Consider the following 20968-nt stretch of genomic DNA (forward strand, 5'->3'; position numbering starts at 1 on the left):
CTCCACTCCTCCTTACGGCGGAATGGACTTTTGAACTTCTGTACTCCATATCCAACCCAAATGCTATTCACTACTCCTGATAGGCATTTTCTGCCTTCTCATGTAATGACACTTGAATCATTCCCCTTTTTTGTGCAATTCAGAACAGCAGCTCTGATATTTTAAGTGGCATTCTGTGAAACACATAATAGCAATTATGTGGGGGACTCCACCGTTAGTGTCTTAATTATTTGCAGAGCCCACACACTCAATGTGAACCTATCTTTATCCTGACTTCCCTTGTAAAGCAGCCTGGGGAAGCCACAGATTGAGGATTTTTCTTGATATTATCTGAGACTGACTGGCCTGAGTTTGCCCAGCAAGCTTCTTGTCCAGCAGAGGCTTAAATCTGGCTGTCACCAAGCCAAGTCCAATGTTCTATTCACCACAATTCACCATCTCATGCTCAGAGCATAAACAGCACACTATGTCTCTGTTCAAGGCCACAGACCAAGGAAGACGAATACAAGAATATACTTCAATGCATGAAGCTGGCTTGTATGGCCTATTTCAACTGGCACTGGCTCTCTGGCAAAAGTCTTTCCTATGCCAAATAATGACCTGCTGTGTGCAAAGCGAAGAGGCTTAACACTGAGCTGTGGGTCTCTCCTATGATTGGTGAACTGCTTCTGGAATTCATGTGGTTCCAGAAACATGTGGTGCTTTTTGGTGTGTGTGTGTTTCTGTGCTTTGTTCTGCTTTGCAGCAATTTTCATGCTGATGTTTATAAATGTTGCATCATTTTTGGTATTTTTGGGTATGCTGCTGGGCGGCGGGGGGTGGGTAGCTTTGCAAAAAATAAAAAAGTAGCTTCTAAATTAAATAATTGTATAATTGTATAGCTGGAAGGGACACTGAGGTCACCTAGTCCAATACTCTGCTGTGCAGCAATCTTTTGCCCAACATGGGGCTCTCTTGCACCACTGAGCTATCTCCAGGTTTTCAGATAAGCAACACAATACTTTACACTGAAAGCCCACTAACTTTAAGAATAGCTAGGCTGAGCAAACAATTGATAACAGAGGCAGCTGTACTAGCTAGCATTATCAATAGACCAGCTCCAAGAGCAGTCGAGCTGCATAGGCCACATCCCTTGAGGCTGTAGACTTGGTATGGAGAGCCTGATGTTGCCGCACTAAAAATCCCTTCATCCCTGGCCTCTGTGCTCATGCTGGCTGGGGCCAAAAGGAGTTGAGTTTCCAACACTACCTGGAGGGTCAAGGCTTCCCCACCCATGCCCTGGCGCCCTCGAATAAGAGGCAGATCAAGTCAGGATGAGTTGTTCTGAGGACAGACTGTGGAAACCCCTTAATCTTGCTCTGAAACATTAACAACCACCTTCAGACCAGGAATGGGAAACCTGTCTCTCTCAAGACATTGCTAACCACAGCTTCCATCATCGCTGACCAGTGGCTATGACGGCCACTGTGGATGGGAGTTTTAGTTCAGCAACATGAACTAAATGCATGTGCTTGTCGTCTGAGACTCTTCTGTGTGTCCCCCATTCCAGAGAGGTTCGGAGGGTGGCAACAAAACAATGGGCCTTTTCTGTGGTGGCTCCCCGATTGTGGAATGCTCTCCTCAGAAAGGCTTGCCTGGTGCTATCAGTGCATGTCTTTAAGATACCAGGCAAAAACATTCTTCTTTACCCAGGCCTATGGCTATTAAATAACCTATGGTCTGTGAAAGTGTGGGGAAGTGGGAATTGGAAAACTGAAGATATACCCGCGGTGGACGATTGGCAGATGAAGCTGACAGAATTCATGGAACTGTCCGAGCTGACTGGGAAACTCCAGGACCAGGGGGAAGAATCGGTGAAAGAAGATTGGAAGAAATTGAAAGTTTATTTAGAAAAGAATTGTAAGATTAGCAGCAGTGAGCTAAAGACTTGGAAGTAAAAGGAGGTTGTAGAAGAGTGTCAGTTAAGTTCATTATGTATTAAGATTTAGTTAAGTGTTATTATTGTATTGAATTTTAAGATTTAATTAGAATAGAATTGTATTTTGAGATAAGTATAAGAGATTTATAGTACTGATAAGTTATTAAGAGTATTAATAGGTTTAGATAATTATTTAAAAGGTTGGAATCAAGATTTGGAAAGTACTAAGGACCCAGGTGGCGCTGTAGGTTAAACCACAGAGTCTAGGGCTTGCTGATCAGAAGGTCGGCGGTTCAAATCCCTGCAATGGGGTGAGCTCCCGTTGCTCGGTCCCAGCTCCTGCCAACCTAACAGTTTGAAAGCACATCAAAGTGCAAGTAGATAAATAGGGACCGCTCTGGCGGGAAGGTAAACAGCGTTTCCGTGCGCTGCTCTGGTTCGCCAGAAGCAGCTTTGTCATGCTGGCCACATGACCTGGAAGCTGTCTGCGGACAAACGCTGGCTCCCTCGGCCTATAGAGCGAGATGAGCGCCGCAACCCCAGAGTCGGACACGACTGGACCTGATGGTCAGGGGCCCCTTTACCTAAGGAAGTAATACAAAGAAACGCAGTTGGGAGGGAATGGAGGAAGTCGATAAAGATACGTGATATAAGATTGATTTGACATTCTTTTTTACTGTAATGTTGGTATTTTGTTATGTTGTGTATGTTCTGTGTTTTCTTTTTTCTGTTGTGGTCATATATATATATATATATATATATATATATATATATATATATGAAAGTGTGGGGAAGTGGACTGTTATTGTAATTATTATTTTATTATAATTATTTTACTATTAGGCTATCTGTCGTTATGTTTTTCAATATGTTTTTATCATTGATGTTCTGCAACCTTTTTTTTAATGTTGTACACCACCCTGAAATCTTCTGATAGAGGGCAGTATATAAACTGAATTAACAACATCATCATCTGGAGAGCAGCAGGTTAACCAAGCCCTGCTTTAGACAAACCGGAGGGACAGTCTCTACAGTGTTTTAGTCTTTAGCTAAACATCCCCTGTAAATGAGGAACAAAGGTCACAAAGAGACAGTTATAATCGCACCTTAATGAAGTGGGGTGGGGGAAAGAGCTAGAGGAGGCCAGTTCCTTCACTCCACAACCTGCCTTAGCAGTTACTTGCCTTCTGTGATATCCCAGGGGACTCCTCCTAAGAACACCTTGCAGGAGTAGATTGGATTCTTGTAGTTTCGGGGTGGGAGCTGCCCGCTCCATGTGCAGGTTGCCTCGTTCACAGCTGAAGACAAGAACCAAAAGAGAGAAGCTTTGTCTAAGAGCCAAAGAGCATTCATCTTGCACCCAACTCTCCCCCGTGCCAATCTCCCCATGCAAGGCCAGGCTCCGGCTCACCCGCTGCCTGCTTGTGAAGCCTGGCTTCCCTTTCGATACTGAACGGGTCGTCCAGGGAGTCTGGGAGGACCCAGGAAGGCCAGGAAGACGCTCCAGACCATTGCTTGGGTATGCTGGCTGGGGTGGAAGTAACTGAAGCAAGAGTAGCTTGATCTTGATCCAGGTGGGATCCTGCTCCACTTAAGGAATCCCTGGGAATGCCACCAAGAGGCAGGAATGACATAGGCGGGGAGATCCGGAGATTCGACTGCAAGAGAAACATGTTAAGAAACACAGTTTGAAGGAACCAAGTACATATAATTTCAATGCAGCGGTTAATCTAAAGCGTCCTAAGATCCCTCATCTCTCTCAGATTCTATGATCCCACCTCAACCAAAGGGTAGGAAAGCTACAATTACGAATTCAGGTTACTTAACAAAAGCAAGGGGGTTTGAACCATTTCAAACTATGAAAGGATATTTTGCAGACTTTACTATGTACCAAAGGTGATAGAACCTCATGGACGCCTCATATATTTTCTCAGCTTAATATAATGAAAGTGTAAGTAATGTCTCGAATGGTAGGTGGGGGAGTCTGTTTCAGTCTTCAAGGTAAAGAATTAAATTACCAGAAGATTATCCACAATGAAAGTACTAAATGACCCTAATGGATCATCCAAATGTGCAATTTAAGGCAATCTAATGGGTTGAATGCTAGAAAATTTCTGCTTTTGTCTACAGCATGCTTCTATTCCTCGTGTCTCTATGCAAACCACAGTAAAAGGAAGCCGTGTTTAGGGAAGCTTTTAATGTTTAATAGATTATTGTATTTTAATACTTCTGTTGGAAGCTGCCCAGAGTGGCTGGGGAAACCCAGCCAGATGGGCAGGGTATAAATAATAATAATTATTATTATTAAAAGATGCTTAAGAACCCAGAAGCAAGGTTGCAACATTTTCTTCCAAGCTTTTTCTCCCCATCCTGACTCAAACTGCTATGCATCTATTCTTTATTTCAGAGCCAAAATGAATATTTTTTAAAAATATGGCTTTTAGCTGATATTGTATGCTTGTATTTTATCTTGTCAAGTGAACTCTAAGACTTCTTTGTATAAAGTGACAAGCAAATGCTGCTAATCATAAATAATAATAATAATGGGCAAGAATTCCAAATCGGTGTTACCATGGCAGGCATAATTAACTGTATTTTGGCAGCTGCCAGGTTCATTAAACTATATGCAGCTTATATCTACATGCAACAAGAATAGGCTCATTAAATGCAAGCTTCCAGTTCTACATATATGGCTGGCTAAGGCCCTGCACATGAAACAAGCAACGTTCATGTTAACAGCTTATTGCAATGTCTCTTGTCAGACCTATGACAAAAGTGGCAGTGCTTGGTATTAGGCTAGTAAACCTGTTTTACAAAGCCCTGGACAACTTGGGTCCAGGACACCTTAAATGATGCTGCCCTCTGAGCCCTTATCTCCCAGACTGATCACTGAAATCATTCCGAGGAGCACCGTTAGCTGTAACTTGTGTTACAGAGGTACAACTGGACGGGCATTTAGTGTTGTCGGTCCCATGCTGTGGAACACTTCCAGCAGAAATTTGGGAGGCAATCTTTGCTTTGGACTTCTTGGAGACGTCTTTATGTCGGCCAGAGCTGTGGTTATTTAAAATTTTCTTGCATAACTGGTCATTTTGATTATTCTTTTGTGTTACTTTTAACGGTTTCTGTGTTGCTGTAAAGTGCCCTCATGTTTTGTGAGAGGGTGGCTTATAAATACTTTTATCAACTACATACAATAAATAAGGGGGGCAAAAAGTCTTCAGCACAGAATTCTACAACTCTCTACACAGTTAAGAAAGCTACATTTCTAGCTTCAGGAAAGGCTTCAGATGAAGGCAGTGACAACCAACAGCTCAGAAGCCTGTTTGTAAAAAGGAGGGTAAGCTTAACAGCAAGTCAAAAAGAAGGATGATCTTCTGTATCCATTTCAGTCTCTGTACTCCTACTAACCCGCTAAATGATGAATTTCCTTGTCCTTACTCTGCTCCCTAAAGAAAAGCGATTTGATGAATTCTATCACCAGAAGTCCATCCAAAAAAAGTGTTGCATTTCACAACCTGTTTATTTTGCAGCAGTTACAAAATACAGTCGTACCTTGGGTTGTCAAACGCCTTAGTTGTTGAACAAATTGGCTTGCAAGCAATCAAAACCTGGAAGTGAGTGTTCCGGTTTCTGAACGTTTTTTTGGAAGCCGAAAGTCCGATGCAGCTTCCGATTGGCTGCAGGAGCTTCCTGCAGCCAATCAGAAGCCGCACTTTGATTTCTGAACGTTTTGGAAGTCGAACGGACTTCCGGAACGGATTCTGTTTGACTTCTAAGGTACAACTGTACATCCTGCCTCCTGCCCAACTTTCAGATCTTCTATTCCTTCTTAAAGCTATTTTGCCCTAACCAATAAATTTAGTGCAGAAAAAATATCCCTTCCGACTTTGCAATGAGCAGGAAACAAAGTGTTGTGGTGTATCTTGCACAAGACCAACAGATCAATGATCACTAGACCCAGCAGAACGTGCAACGCTCATTTATATTGTGAGCAGATCAGGGTCTAGCAGTTTTGCAGTCACAGGTTATTTCCCCAGGAATACAATCTGAAGCAGGACTCTGATGTTGGTGCCATTTTGCTTGAAAAAGCTATAGTTTGGGGAAGCAGAATAGCTTAAATCAGGCACCCCCAAACAAACTGCGGCCCTCCAGATATTTTGGCCTACAACTCCCATGATCCCTAGCTAAGAGGACCAGTGGTCAGGGATGATGGGAACTGTAGTCCAAAACATCTGGAGGGCCAAAGTTTGGGGATGCCTGGCTTAAATCCACCCGCAGCTGCTTGAGTATTCTCCCATTTCCTAGCGACTGGATGGGGAGTCCACAGCCAGACCATTTTGCCATCAAATCAATTCAGAATTTCAGAGTTTCTGCACACCTGCAGTACCCACTTACCTTGCCACAACCTCCCCGCCACAAGGGTACAACCTCCCCAGCAACTTACAAGAAAGTCTGAGAGATGGTCAGAACCAGAGCTGAATCCACTGGTGTCAGAGTCTGAGGGGCTGCTGGAGCGTGAATACAGGAACGAACGGGTGTTGTCCAGGCGGGAACCCCTCAAAGGGTTCGGAAGGGTATCAGTCAGCTCAGAGCCAATGGGATCCATTGTCAGGAAATTCACAGGGGGCTTCCCCAGGGGATTGCTAAACACGCTAAGAACTGCAAAAGAGACAAAGTGATGCTTTAGGTACTCTTCAGCCCTAGTACCCTCTGTTCCCCTTCAATCAGATGGTTTGCTCTCAAAAAGAAAAGAAAAATCAATTTGGGGAAAAGAACTCCTTGAGGATTATAAATCACCATCCATTGCTGTGTCAGGGAACAAAAGGACTGCCCACAAAGATCTGTGCTAAGTGCTCCAATGCAGATGCCCACCTATACCAAGCACACTGGCATCAGCTCTTCTGAGTGAAAATAAATAAATGGTGATGTGTCCAAGCTTTCATTTGCTGTTCCGCGACCCCTGCTGCTCCACCAACTACTGCATGCAGGATCCTGCCATCTGTGGCTTTGTACACAAAGACCATTTATGAGATGCCGCATGAACATCTCAGGCAGGGACATCAGAAGGTGGATCCACTGGTCCCATGAACATGTTTTGCTCTCGAGGAGTACAACATGCCAGACAAAGCTGTAAGCAGAGGCAACATGCAAGTTATGCATGATCTCAAATACGGTACTTCAGCGATATGGGACCTCCCAAATATAATTGTCAAGGCTGCCTCGTTTTTTTCATCTCACTGTGCACACAGACTACATTAAACCGTGTGTTCTGCTTACACCAGGGCCTGTAAGCAGAGCCACTGTCATCAATAATGCTTTCGGCTCAAAGCAGTTTACACAAAGGACATTATCCAAGACAGTGGCTCAGCTTGTTGTGTGCTCCCCTCGCAGATAAACCTCACCCAGTCCCCTCCAACACGCCACTGGACTCTCTATAGTTACACACAAGCAAATGGGCGAATCACCATACACAGAAAGATTGTGTTGCTTTGAGAAGCAGAAGCAAGAGCTCTGCCAAGATGTTGGCATTTTCCTTGCCTACATCTTGATTGGGCTTCTATGTTTGTATTTTCAAGTAGAATAGCTAGAGGCTTTACTCACAGTGAAGAGTAAGAAAAGAACCTGTGTTATGCTAAGCTGGCAAGTAGGCACGTGGGCACGCTTACGGAGATTAAGAGAATTGTACCTTACCTTTTTAAAAAGAAAAGTTGCCGGCCCTCATGATTTCAAGCATGCACTTGAACACATGCAGAATCCTTTGTTGTTGCAATATTCAGCAAGTGGAGCTCTGAGCTCTTTATGACTACTCTCCTTAGTTCTTCACCCCAGGTAAATCACCTTAGCAAGGATGCTCATTTATTAGCACTCAAGTTTTAGGGAACTTAAAACACAAATGTGAAAATGCCAACATGTATTCACTATAAATAGCCTAAATTAAAAGAGTCTTGGGCTCTCCTAATTCATTAATTCACATTCTTGTCTAGTTCAGATGTCATATATGTCCCTGAGTAAACAAAGTCCCTACACAGTCTTCTGTAATTAAAATAAATAAATATTTATACCCCACCCATCTGGCTGCGTTTCCCCAGCCACTCTGGGTGGCTTCCAACAGAAGTATTAAAATACAACAATTTATTAAACATTAAAAGCTTCCCTAAACAGGTTCAGATGTCCTCTAAAAATCTGGTAGACAAAATGGATAAATACATTTTTATCCATGTTATCTATCATCTTTATGTCTAGCTTAACACTGCAGAGGCAGCACTGGCATATTGTGCTGGCAGCAGTTTCTCACTCGCAACAGATGGAAGATTATGCTGTCTGAGGGGCTGCTTACACAACTCATGAGTAACCTCGCTGCAGAACGTGTAACAGGTAAAGTCAACCTGCTAGCATTCTATTTGCATGATTTATTATGGGTTCCAATCTTGAAGTATGGGTATCAAATGTGGATTTCCTTAACACAGAAATCTCAGCAAGAATTGAGCTCAGCCAGGTGATTCCTGGCTCTTACAGAAACTTAAGGCAAACCTGATGGGAGAGAGACAGACCTGCAAAGATTAGCTGTGCACTGGTGCCTGTGGTTCTTGCTTTGATGAGTCTTAAGGGACGGTAACTGTGCAACTGGGTGTCAATTGATTATTTATATCTGTATACTAATGCAACATGTTTTACCTCTGTGTTAGGCTCCCTGCCCTGCTGAACAGCTTGTTTGAACATAAGAAACCCAACCGGTGAAGAGCTTCATATTCTAATGCCTTCTCCTCCATCATACCAGCACTGAACACCCTTGTCCAAGCAATCTGATGGTGGGAACAGCAAGACAGAAGGGCTAAGTGGTTAGAGCATCTGCTTGGAAAGCAGAAGGCCCCAGGTTCAATCTCCAGTATTTCCAGGGACAGCTGGGAAGGACTCCTGCCTGAAGCTCTGGGCAGCTGCTGCCAGTGTAGAAAATACTGAGCTAGACGGAGCAATGATCTGATTCAGCATAATGTAGTTTCCTATAATGCAAAGGTGGCTTGGAGGGAAGCTGACGCTATCTCAGAGAACCATCTTGTTTGGGATGCTTATTGCTCCTATGAAAATTAACTGGCGTCTCCTCACCAATGTTGGCTTCATAGCAAACGAAACTCTGCCTGAATTTAATTTGTCCCATTTTTAGAACAGATTCAGGTAAGATGGTATTCAATTTTAACAGAATGGGACGAGACACTGTCCAGAAGACATGAAGCAGTACGATGCTCCTGTTTATTGTAATTACTTTTATACCGCCCTTCAATTATATTCTAGGGTTGCTTACAAAAAAGAAGAAGTGTAAAATCCATCTAAGCTATAAGCCACAAAGTCATGAAGAAGCTAAGAACAGTAAGCAGGATTAAAATTACATTGGAAAAGATTGGGAATGTAACTGTTCAAAGGTCCTTTTACCTGAAATCAAAAGGGCAATGGGTGTCAGTGGCCTCCTCTTGGGTATCTACCTGCCTCACCTCAGGTGGAAGCTTACTCACACCATCTTTGGTTCAAGCATTAAGCAAACATCAACTGAATGCTTCTTTAACTACAGAGGACCAGATACTAACACCACCCACGCAGAGAGCAGATTCTCAGAACTCTACAGCAACAGCAATATTCTGCCTCAGAAGCTTCACAGCTCAATGTTCCGGCTTCATGGTGGGCCTGCAATCCTGCCAATTTCTAGATCAGGCATCCCCAAACTTCGGCCCCCCAGATGTTTTGGACTACAATTCCCATCATCCCTGATTACTGGTCCTCTTAGCTAGGGATCATGGGAGTTGTAGGCCAAAACATCTGGAGGGCCGCAGTTTGGGGATGCCTGTTCTAGATGCAAGGGTTCTAAAGCAAGGTGGCCTCCTATATGAAAAAAGCCTTTCAATAGTATAACAACAAGGGGTAGTGTGGGGTGTGTGTGTGTGGGAAACCAAGGCCCTCCTAATTCTGTGAGTTGTTTCCAAAAATCGGCCAGCCAGAATGTCAAAAGGAGCTTCCAAGCACCTTGGACAGAAGGGGCAGGAATACTGTCACACAGCAAGAATCTAGAGATACCGAGTTATCGTATTCTGGTTGAGAGAGGTTGCACACAGGGTCAATCTCCATTCTGCTTTGATAGCCTAGATGGCTATCTTCATGGAGAGGTTACACTACTTGAACAATCGCTTCCAATCCATGTGGACATCATAAATTCCCTGTTGAGACAGACACGAGGTACACTTCCACCCACAGCAGCAGCAGGGGGCCTCCTCCTGTAGCACTCACAGAGCGAATGTCTCCTGGTGTTTGATATGTGTTTTTGCTGTCCAAATTAGGACATATCTCTGCTTCAACAGATCCACAAAGACCAGAAGACCCTTGAAGATGGCTCTCAACTCCCAACTAGTTGTGTGGATTTATATGCTCTATTGCCCTTGCAGAAAGCTAGAGTGGCATGTTTCCTACCAACTAGGGATGGGCAATATCTGGTTTTCAACGTTGTGAAACAAATTGTTTGCTTTTTAAAATTCTATTGTTACCCACCCCTGCCAAGATATCTAGTAGATTTGCCAAATGTTAAAATGAGAACAGCCTTCACACAGGCAAGACTAAATGACCTTCCGTTAGCAGATTGGATGGGCTGACACAAAGGAGTTCCTAAGGAGGACAGAGTTTGCAGCTGCAATTCTGTGTCATAACTCATGTACTCCTTGAATGCGCTTTTTATAATGACCTTAGAAACAAATTACATCCACCCATTGTTAAGATCGCAGAAGGGAAGGACGTCTCTTGCAAAGCCATTTTTTGTTGTCTGATGTAAAGAGGTATATAACCTTTAGAACATCCAAATTTCTTACCGAGGCTTTACAAATTCATGTCATAAAACTTAAAAGGGGGAATGGGAAATGATTTACCCTGTAAAGGTTGGGGAGTAGAAATGTAAACCACTGTTATTATCACCAGTATTCTTGTTATTATGTGTGTAATGGCTGCTTAGTAAACACAATAAATTGAACTGAACTGAACATTGTGATATAGCACCAGGTAAACATTGCAATATACTGATATATCACAATGTCTGAAATAAGGAGGAAGGAAAAAATAAGGTGGGAAGGGAGTATCAGCCAAGTGTCTATTCCTGCATGTGGACTTCAAACCAGTTTCGAATGGAACATTGCTCAGCCCTAGCTAAGAGCAATGTTCTCCTACAGAACCTTCTTTGCATTTTCTTTTGGTATTGGTGGCAATTGCTCTCTCGCTCTCTCATATATATATCCCAGTTGTCCAATCACTGAATAAGAGGTGTGTATTTTAGCGTGGGTGGCGCTGTGGTCTAAACCACTGAGCCTAGGGCTTGCCGATCAGAAGGTCGGTGGTTCGAATCCCTCCGACGAGGTGAGCTCTCGTTGCTCAGTCCCAGCTCCTGCCCACCTAGCAGTTCAAAAGCACGTCAAAGTGCAAGTAGATAAATAGGTAGCCAACCGCTCCGGCAGGAAAGTAAACAGCGTTTCTGTGTGCTGCTCTGGTTCACCAGAAGTAGCTTAGTCATGCTGGCCACATAACCCGGAAAAACTGTCTGCAGACAAACGCCGGCTCCCTCGGCCAGTAAAGCGAGATGAGCGCAGCAACCCCAGAGTCGTTCGTGACTGGACTTAACTGTCAGGGGTCCTTTACCTTTTTATTTTAGTTTATTGCCGGTTTTAGTTTTTTCAAAGTTTTAAATTGTTGTTAATTCCTTTTTTTTGTTCTATCTTTTTAGCTTACCTGCTTTGAGGGTATAAAAAAAGAAAACTATCAATAAATCACAAAATAATACTAACAATTTATGCCTCAACACCCTCCAACATGCCCCCAAAGGACCAAGAACCATTAACCCAGCTCTCCTATTAGAGGCAGTGAAGACTGGGAACTGGTAGGAAGATTCCCTTCCTTTCCTGATGTTCACAGTAAACACCTTCTCGAGTTAACCACATATTCTGCTGGCTCCATTCCTCAGCTGACCAAGAAACTACCTCCTTTATTCCCCTTGCAGCTAATAATTTTGAAAGCCTCTATCGTGCCCTTTCTTCAGTTATATATTTTCCTAGTCTAACAAGTCCCAGATGCTTTACATCTCAGTGTTAAGGTGTACTAATCCCTTGATAACTTTCACCTGCCATTTTCTATATGTTTTCAAGCTCTATCTCCTTTGAGATGGTGCTGTTAGAACTTTTGCACAAAATTTTCAATGTAGCTGCACCCAAGGATTTGGGATAGCACTAATAAGCTTATAGTTTTATTATCCGTATTTTTTCCTACTAATTCCTTAACACTGTATTTGCCCTGTTCACAGCAACAGTACATTGAGACAAACTTTTCCGTTTGCTCTCCACAAAGCTCAAGTTCCCTTTTCCGAGTAGCTTCTTCAAAATCAGAACAGCATCAGCATGTACCGTACTGGCCCGAATATAAGCCACACCCACAAATAAGCTGCAAATCTTTAAAATTCGGTGGATTGGGGAGCCATGGGCTTGGGAGCCACGGGCGTTGTTGCCCCACACTCCCAGGCTGTTCTGGGTGGGGGAGAGGAGCCCGCAAATATAAATTGCACTTGACTTTTCACAATTGAAATTGGGGGGGGGGGGAGTGCGGCTTATATTCAGGCCAATACGGTATATATGATTTTTGGTTTTCCATGTGCTCACAACCAGTTCTGCAATTTCATTGTCTACTTGCCCAGGTTGGAAAGATCCTTCTGGAGCTCTTCAGCCTGTTGTTTCACTATACTGAATAGTCTGTGGTAGTCAAGTGCACAAATTACATCAGGGTTCACCTAACTCCAGATTATTTATAAGTAGATTACACAGCATTGCTCCAAATAAATTATTTCTTATTCTTTTTCCCTAGTGGGAGAGATCCATTGTTTTATTTCCCCTAATTCAGAAGAAAGTATGTATGCTTATTTATTTCTAACTTTTATTTCCTATTTCCAGTTGGTATCTGTACTGCATCTGAATTGATTTTATATATGCATTATTGTTGTTTTAAATATGTAAATAAAACATATAAAACAGTTTTTAAAATCGGTTTTTAATATATGCAGTTCTTAGAAAACATTGCTTTAGAATTATTTTAAAATGATGCAAGCTGACTTGAGAGCTCACTGGACTGAAAGGTGGCATGCAAATGTTTAAATAAGTATTAAAAATAAATAGCAGTTTATTTTAAAGTACCTGGGGACTTACACTCCTGCCAAACTTCTACATATAAGAGCCAATTAGCAAATATTCACTATGGGGCAGACGTAAGGACAGAGAAGGAACATTTTTCTCCATTCAAGTCCATAGGAGAGGGAAAACACAATTTGTACGGAACCCCAGTACAGGCCTGAATAAAAGCTTCTCCCAAAGATATCTTAAGACTTTCTCAACTGGATCCTTTTATCATTCAGCAACAAACATGGCCAAATGGAATGGAAGCAAGGAAACTGGTTTGAGCCAGTGGCACAGCTTAATCAATGTAATGCTTTAATTGCAAAGACCTGACAGCTCAATCTTAGTGAGGAAACGTTCTGCCTCTTATTGCAGTATTGCCAGCCTGAGAACAAAACTATGTGAAGCAGACAGCACTCCCAATAGTGTACCACACAAGCTAGTGACAACTGACTGCAATGGGACCCAAACAACTGATAAAGGAAGATACAATTTACTGGGATGTGTCTTGGTATGCTCATATGCTTGCCACATACAGCACAACACACAATGACAACTTTTAAAACTGCTTTTCCCCAGACCGTCGCCTAGGAAAGTTAATATTCATGAAGTGGTACCTTGGTTCTCAAACTTAATCCGTTCTGGAAGTCTCTTCCAAAACCAAGTGCACTTTCCCATAGAAAGTAATGCAAAATGGATGAATCCATTCCAGACTTTTAAAAACAACCCCTAAAACAGCAATTTAACATGAATTTTACTATCTAACGAGACCATTGATCCATAAAATGAAAGCAATAAACAATGTACTGCAGTCACACAACCAATCAGTAGCTGAACTGGGTTCCACACAGTTACAAAAACAAAGAGCTGCAAAAACAAAAACGCAAAATAAATAGCAAAAAAAGAGACAGACCTCAGTGTAACACTGAAAATGGAAGTATGGCACTCAAATTGGAAGTGTAACACTCACGTTCGACTTCTGAAAAAGGTTCACAAACCGGAACACTTACTTCCGGGTTTGCAGTGTTTAGGTTCCAAGGCGTTGAGAACCAAGGTACCACTGTATCTAGGAAGACTGATGCCCTTAAGGTTCAGAATCAACACCAAAGAACGCAGCAAGGAGTCAGAGACTGAACTGCACACGATTTTGTGAGTGCTATCTGCAAAATAAGCTTGAAGAAAAACACAAAGGAAAGGCCAAATACAGTCTCTCTGGCGTAAGGAGAAAGAGGGCCGCCTTAGGTGGTCTTAATCCAGCACAGCTCACTCCAGAATGGCATCACCAAAGGAGAGGAATTAAGCAACTATTCCTATAATTCCATTGCACTGTCCAAGAACTGCCACTCCCAAGCTGGCAGCAGCCCAAACATCGTCACTTGTGACTCAGCTGTTCTATTAAGCACTGGAGAGACCCTCTCTATGGAATAATCTGGTGGTACTTTTATTTTTCTATACCAGATCAATAAGCACAGAGAAGGACAAGCTTCCCTCTTTCGAGGAGTAAATCGACTCCAAGGATTCAGAGGCCAGACAGCATACTGGCTCTCCATCCTCTGAAAGAGGACAGCATACGATAGGAAAGTCTCACAGCTGTTAACACTTGTGTTCCCACACCTCTCATAAGAGCATATAGCAAAAATATGCAAAAATACTTCTGAGCAAGGAAATAAAAAAAAGGGAGGGGCAGTTCCCTGGGACCCATTGTAAAATCAGCTAGGGCTGTATAAACATTGCAGAGGTAAATTCACAACAAAGGTAATTATTTCTCTCAATTTGGATCGAAGCTGTTTTTTTGGGGGGGGGGAAACGCACCAAAATGCAGTATTCCATAGGAAACGACAAGATAGATACAGAACAGATATGGATTGTGGCTAATGTCAAAGCAGGAGCACACTGGCTGCAGAGTAAACAGGAATGTATACACAGCCCAAGGGTGCATTAAAAAAAAACTACCCAAGCCTGACATAGGTGGGGTGGGAAGCTTAGGAAATGCAGACGTGGGAAAATGTTTTACACTAACACACACACCCCATCCTCTGTACAAAGGTCTCTGCAGAAATAAGCCCCACAGGCTTCGAATGGGGCTTACTCCAGAGCAAGTGTTGCAGCCTTAAGGCTACTGCACAATGGCTGCTTGGATGCTCACTTTAGCAGCATATACTACTAAAGCTGAGAAGATTATAATGGCCTCTGCACAAGGATGACGTGCAAATTCGTGAAGCATTCCATCTATAAAAAAAGGTTGCTTGGGAACTTTGAAGCTTTCTTGGTGGTGGCACCCCAATTAAGGGACTCGCTCCTTGCAAATAGATCGGGCGGTTATCTGCATGCATTTTGGACACCAGCTGAAAGCAGCTCTGTGTGCAGGTGGATGCTAAACATTAATGCTGAGCCTTTGCTGTTTTAGTACTACAAAAAGCCTCCCAAGGGTTGATTATGTATTGCTGGCTGTGTTTGTGTGGACAGACGGAGTCCCTCAAACCCCAGGCGACCCCTGAGCGGAATAATGACTCGAGACAACTTGCTATAGGATTAAAATTGGCGACGACAACCTCTCGGCATATGGCCAATGCCTCCCCTCAAGACCCCTTTAACGGGGAACCCTGATATCAATGCTGCAAAGGGGGGCGTGGGTCACCACTTCAGGGTGGTCCCTCCCCTTACTTGGCAACGCCTCCCCTGGCAGGATTGGGCGGTTGACTGAGGTAGGCGAAGACCCCAGATATCCTGCCTGGGGAGGATGAAGCCAGTCCTGAACTACCAGGTGCCGCACTGGGATCTAGGGGGCTGTGCGCAAGCACGCAAAAGTCGCCCCCCCCCCATTTGATGTGGGGAGCGGTCATTGGTGTTTCACTTCAAGTTCTGCACCCAGCTCTGGGATTGCCTGTGGCAATAAAGAACAGCCAACAATATAATTTTAAACAAATGTCTACACGGAGCTCCCTTGTCACAGGGAACAATGTGCGATATTGACCAAATCCAATTCCCTTTTAAATGTGCTGTGGGAGAGGGATTATTGGTTTGTTGTTCTTATTTTTACTATGCATTTGGGTTTTTTTAAATATTGTAACTTTATGTTGTGAACTGCCCTGGATCTGCAGGTAAAGGGTGGTATACAATTTTTTAAAAATAAGATAATAATAGTAATAGTACTGTAATAGTAATAGTAATAATAATACTTTCCCTACATTCAATGCTTTTACAAACAAAAAGCAAACTCAATAGCTACTAACCACAATGACTAGGTTCTGCATCCACTGTCAATAAGGTATTACGTCCCTGAATGCCAGATGGTGCGTTCATCTCCAGCTTGCAGGCTTTCCACAAACATCTGGTTGGTCACTGTGAGAATAGGATGCTGGACTAGATGGGTCTCTGAACTGGTCCAGCAGGCTACGTTCTTAACTAGGAAGGGCGACTTGGAATCTGTACAAAGCCAGCAACATGTGGGGAGGAAATTGAATGGGAATTCAGAGAGAAGAGCTCCTAGTTTATACAGCATGGGGCTATGATGGGCCTTCCAGGCTGTTGTGGGGGCTTTCCTCACCATGTGTATTCTACAACATGGATCACATCCACAGCACACATTTGAAGCACTCTTGTAATAATTTTAACAGCCATGGCTTCCCCCAAAGAACAATGGGAACTGTAGTTTAAGGATGCTGGGACCTGTAGCTCTCTAAAACTGCCACAGGGGCATAACAAAAACAGCCCTGAAATTCTGCAAACATTTGTGGAATGAAATGTTATGGGATTTCAGTATCAAGTTACACGATATGCCCTGAGTGGAAGTGAAGCAGTTGTTAAAAGGTAAAGGTAAAGGACCCCTGACAGTGAGTCGCAGACAACTCTGGGGTTGCGGCACTCATCTCACTTTACAGGCCGAGGGAGTCGGCATTTGTCCGCAGACAGTTTTTCCAGGTCATGTGGCCAGCATGACTAAGCTGCTTCTGGTGCAATGGAACACTGAAACCAGAGCAGCGCACAGAAATGCCGTTTACCTTCCCGCCAGAGCAGTACCTATTTATCTACTTCCACTTTTTGGCGTGCTTTCAAACTCTAGGTTGGCAGGAGCTGGGACTGAGCAACAGGAGCTCACCCCATCGTGGGGATTCGAACTGCTGACCTTCTGATTGGCAAGCCCAAGAAGCTCAGTGGTTTAGACCACAGCGCCACCTGGTCCCTTAGAAGCAGTTGTTACCACCCCTGAAACTTTTCCAGACACAAACGGTATTGAAAACAAGATCACATTATTACCACCTCAGCAGCATCATGAGCACAAATAATCATGAATGCAGAGTAAACAGGGATATCTGAAGGGGCTCTGAATGTTTTTAACCCCTCCTTCATTACACACGACTACTACTAAAAGTACTATCATTACAACATTCCATATGGAGTGTTAAGAAACAGGACTAACTGTACTGGCAACCCTAGAGAAGTGTACTGTACACAGCCATTCGCGCTCCACACCAACCTTTCATATCTTAGGCCAGGAAATCCCTATTTAGCACCAAGTTAGTCAATTTAAAGGCAGCTTAGACAACACACTCCAAGTTTCAAACACAGTATTTGAGTTTTTGTACAACCTAAATTTCTATCATAAGCAGCATTACTGATCTGGAAAAAAAGGGCAAATCTCTATACTGCGCCACAATAAATCCATCCTGTGAAAAAATTTTTTGCCTACTGCTGAAAAAACAAAGAAAATTCCGCAAATGCTAATAGCACGCTGCTAATATATCTTGCAAATTAAGTCCAGGAGCTTGCTTTTTGACTGAATTATGCTCTGCCTGGAAATCAAATCTTGAATGAATTGCACATTAGCAAGGGTAAGCACACCATTCTTCCATATCACAAAAGCCAAATTGCATTCAAGGATACAGGAAGCAGATTTAAGGGGGGGAAATCTTCATGATCTGAGGCTATGTACCAACAGCATGAAGTTGTGTTTTTTTAAAAGGTTTGAGGTACAAGAAAGCAAGTTTGCTAAAGTTGAAAGCAGGCTTAACTTTACCATAAAGCTATTCTTGAATAATTAAGGCATTGGTTGTACTTGTAGGAAGTGGCAGAATGGTAGGGTGGGTTGTATCACTTTTAAAAAATCCAGAAAGCAACAAGCGTTTCCCTGCTATATTTTTGCCATGAGTTAACATGGAGGGGTGGTCAAAACTAGACTCCCCAGAAGTAGAACAGTTCGTTCAGCTACATATCTAGCAATAGTTTAGTTAGGCCATGACAAAACAATTGCATAGTTCAGCGTTTCTCAACCGCTGTTCCGCGGCACACTAGTGTGCCGCGAGACGCTGGCTGGTGTGTCGCGACGTGCGGCGACGAGAAGGGCGATTTGCATTGTCACGTGCCTGGCGGCTGCCAATAAACAGCACTGACCCGCCGGAAAGCAATATTTCTCCTCCTCTTTCCCAAAGCTCAGTGCAAACGAGCCTGGCGGCCGCCAAAACACAACACTAACCCGCCGGAAAGCAATATTTGGCAAGTGTTTCTTACAGTCATAATTATAATATAGGGCGGCACAAAGTTAAATTTTTTAACTTTTTTAATGGTGGTGTGCCTCGTGATTTTTTTCACGGAACAAGTGTGCCGTGGCCCAAAAAAGGTTGAGAAACACTGGCATAGTTAAGTGGACCTCTTGACTAGGCCTCAAAGGACTCGGGAGTGGAAAAAGTACAGAGAAACACAATATTGTTACCACCCAAATTCATGCTGCTGCAAATTGTTTGGATCCATAAGTCAAAGGCAGAAATACAAGTGATGATAGCATGGCGGCCAAGGTTTTTGCACAACACAACCTCTAGCTCCTCTTGCTTCTTACTTATTTCAGATTCCTCCATCTTCTAAAGCGGGGAGGGGGCAGGGGGGAGAAGGTCTATGTTTGCAACTACACCATTTGTTTTACTGTACCACTGATTGTTTTTATTGTTTTTTGCCTGCTTCTCATAAACTGGCAAAACCAAAGAGATGCTGGGTTTATTAAAGTTCAGCAACTTGTAGCTTCTGGAGAAGGTGCGAGGATAATATGCTCACCTGCAGCATGTTACACCTACAGCATATTTTACAGTAATCTTAGTCACAAGGTTATCCATACTTCCCTGTCCAGGAACAGTTGTAGTTGGTGCACCAAGCAAAGCTGCTAATGAACCACAAATGGTCACCAGGGCTTCTAGTGACAGCAATGGATTTGGGTCCGAGCCGACCAAACTGTTACCCAGGGCAGGTAAACAACCCAATTCCGAGAGCTAGAAACCACCCATAAATAAAAATCATTTTAAAATGGTAGGCGCTGCAGCAATCTAAAGGAGGTACCTGGCACATCTCGTGATGCTGTTATGCTAAAGCATTGCAAGGCTGGAGTACTTCTTTCAACAAGATTCCCATTCACAACGACACTGATAAATTGTATTACTCGTTTTAGCCAGGCCATTTGCTATTTCTGGGTTTGAACCTCTTTCTCCCATTGTTGCTCCAACTGAAATTGTGCGTTTCTGTGACCTTTACACACGATGTGGCTGCGGACATTGCATTGCCATGATGCAGAATGCAGGGAAATTGGAGAAGCTGTGGATGACTGTTGCCATACCAATAAGGTATCCTTGAGCTCAGAAATGATTGGCAAGTAGAATACAAGTTGCCAAATTAGGAAATATTCTTAGTACAGTGGTACCTCGACAACCGAATGCTTCGACTTCCGAAGTCGACAACCCCGGGAGTCTTTTCGCCACGCATGCGTTCTGCACCTGCACAAAGCAGCGCGCGCGGTCGGCGCATGAGCAGAAGCGCAAAAGCGCACTTCACGCACAAGCGGCGCTTCAACAACCGACAGGGTGGATAAAAATCAACGATTTTTTTTAAAAAAAATTAAAAAATCGGATTTTTAAAATTTAAATTGGATTTTTTAGATTTAAATCGATTTTTTGATTTAAATTGGATTTTTTAAAATAAAATGCTTTTTGAGGAAAATATATTACCACCCAAAGGTGCTTCCATCATGAAATGAAGATTAGTTTTTTAATTATGTAGAATAAGGTTGGATATGCCAACCTAGCAGTTCGAAAGCACGTCAAAATGCAAGTTTCCATGTGCTGCTCTGGTTTGCCAGAAGCGGCTTTGTCATGCTGCCCACATGACCTGGAAGCTATACGCCAGCTCCCTCTCTTCCAGAGGTTTTTGTAAGATTATTGGGCAGTTTCTCTGTCTACAAGATATCACAGGTGCTTGGTTTACTTTTGCAGTTCTCAAAACTGAATTTGACTCAACAGAGATCACATGCCTCTTCTTCCCAGCAAAAATGTTATAACATGAACAGAGTTGAGAAAAAGACCTTAATCCTATTGTTCTACAAACCTATGAATACAGAAACAACCCCTTCAGTGCTAAGTTTCAAGAAGTTCAGTGAATAGAATAGAAACAATATTTTTCTGATTGTTTGGAGTGGACAGTATTTAAGTTTTTCATGTGTAGGCTGGGCTGACAGTCTAAGTTTCTTAATATATATTGTTTTTGTTTAGCCAAATTAGTTAACAAACATGGATGTTTGTTTAAGCAAATAACATATGCTGTAATGTTATTGTTTCAGTTGAATAAATCTATTTAAATTGTTATTATTAAGGTAATGATTATTTTTCTCCTTCCTAAGTACAACAGTAAAGTTGTCCAAATATGAATAACCCATTAAACTGGGGATAAAAAACTAATATGAAAAGTTGTTATTCTAAAAATCTTCATCTACTTGCATATTAAAGTTATACCAGCAAGAATTAGTCTTTATGTAGAAAACTACAGTATGATTTAAATCAAGCCTTACTGACTAGTGATTTAAATCGTGATTTAAATCAGTTTGATTTAAATC

General features: G+C 42.8%; 1 protein-coding gene and 1 pseudogene across 13 annotated transcripts in view; one reads left to right on the plus strand and one right to left on the minus strand.

Annotated features, from left to right (window-relative positions):
- The window catches only part of CPEB1 (cytoplasmic polyadenylation element binding protein 1), a 51456-nt gene that overhangs the window by 12041 nt on the left and 18447 nt on the right, over positions 1-20968 (minus strand). For all 13 annotated transcript variants that reach the window (XM_088657415.1, XM_088657414.1, XM_035132118.3 and 10 more), the window contains 3 exons: positions 6366-6580; positions 3330-3576; positions 3103-3216 (listed from right to left, as the gene is read on the minus strand). In XM_088657415.1, coding sequence (XP_088513541.1) covers positions 3103-3216; positions 3330-3576; positions 6366-6580 — 576 coding nt within the window. The remainder of the gene's footprint in view (positions 1-3102; positions 3217-3329; positions 3577-6365; positions 6581-20968) is intronic.
- LOC118093327 (U6 spliceosomal RNA) lies at positions 15240-15336 on the plus strand (annotated as a pseudogene).

This window comes from Zootoca vivipara, chromosome 13, assembly GCF_965207765.1.
Source record: "Zootoca vivipara chromosome 13, rZooViv2.hap1.1, whole genome shotgun sequence".
Taxonomy (NCBI): domain Eukaryota; kingdom Metazoa; phylum Chordata; class Lepidosauria; order Squamata; family Lacertidae; genus Zootoca; species Zootoca vivipara.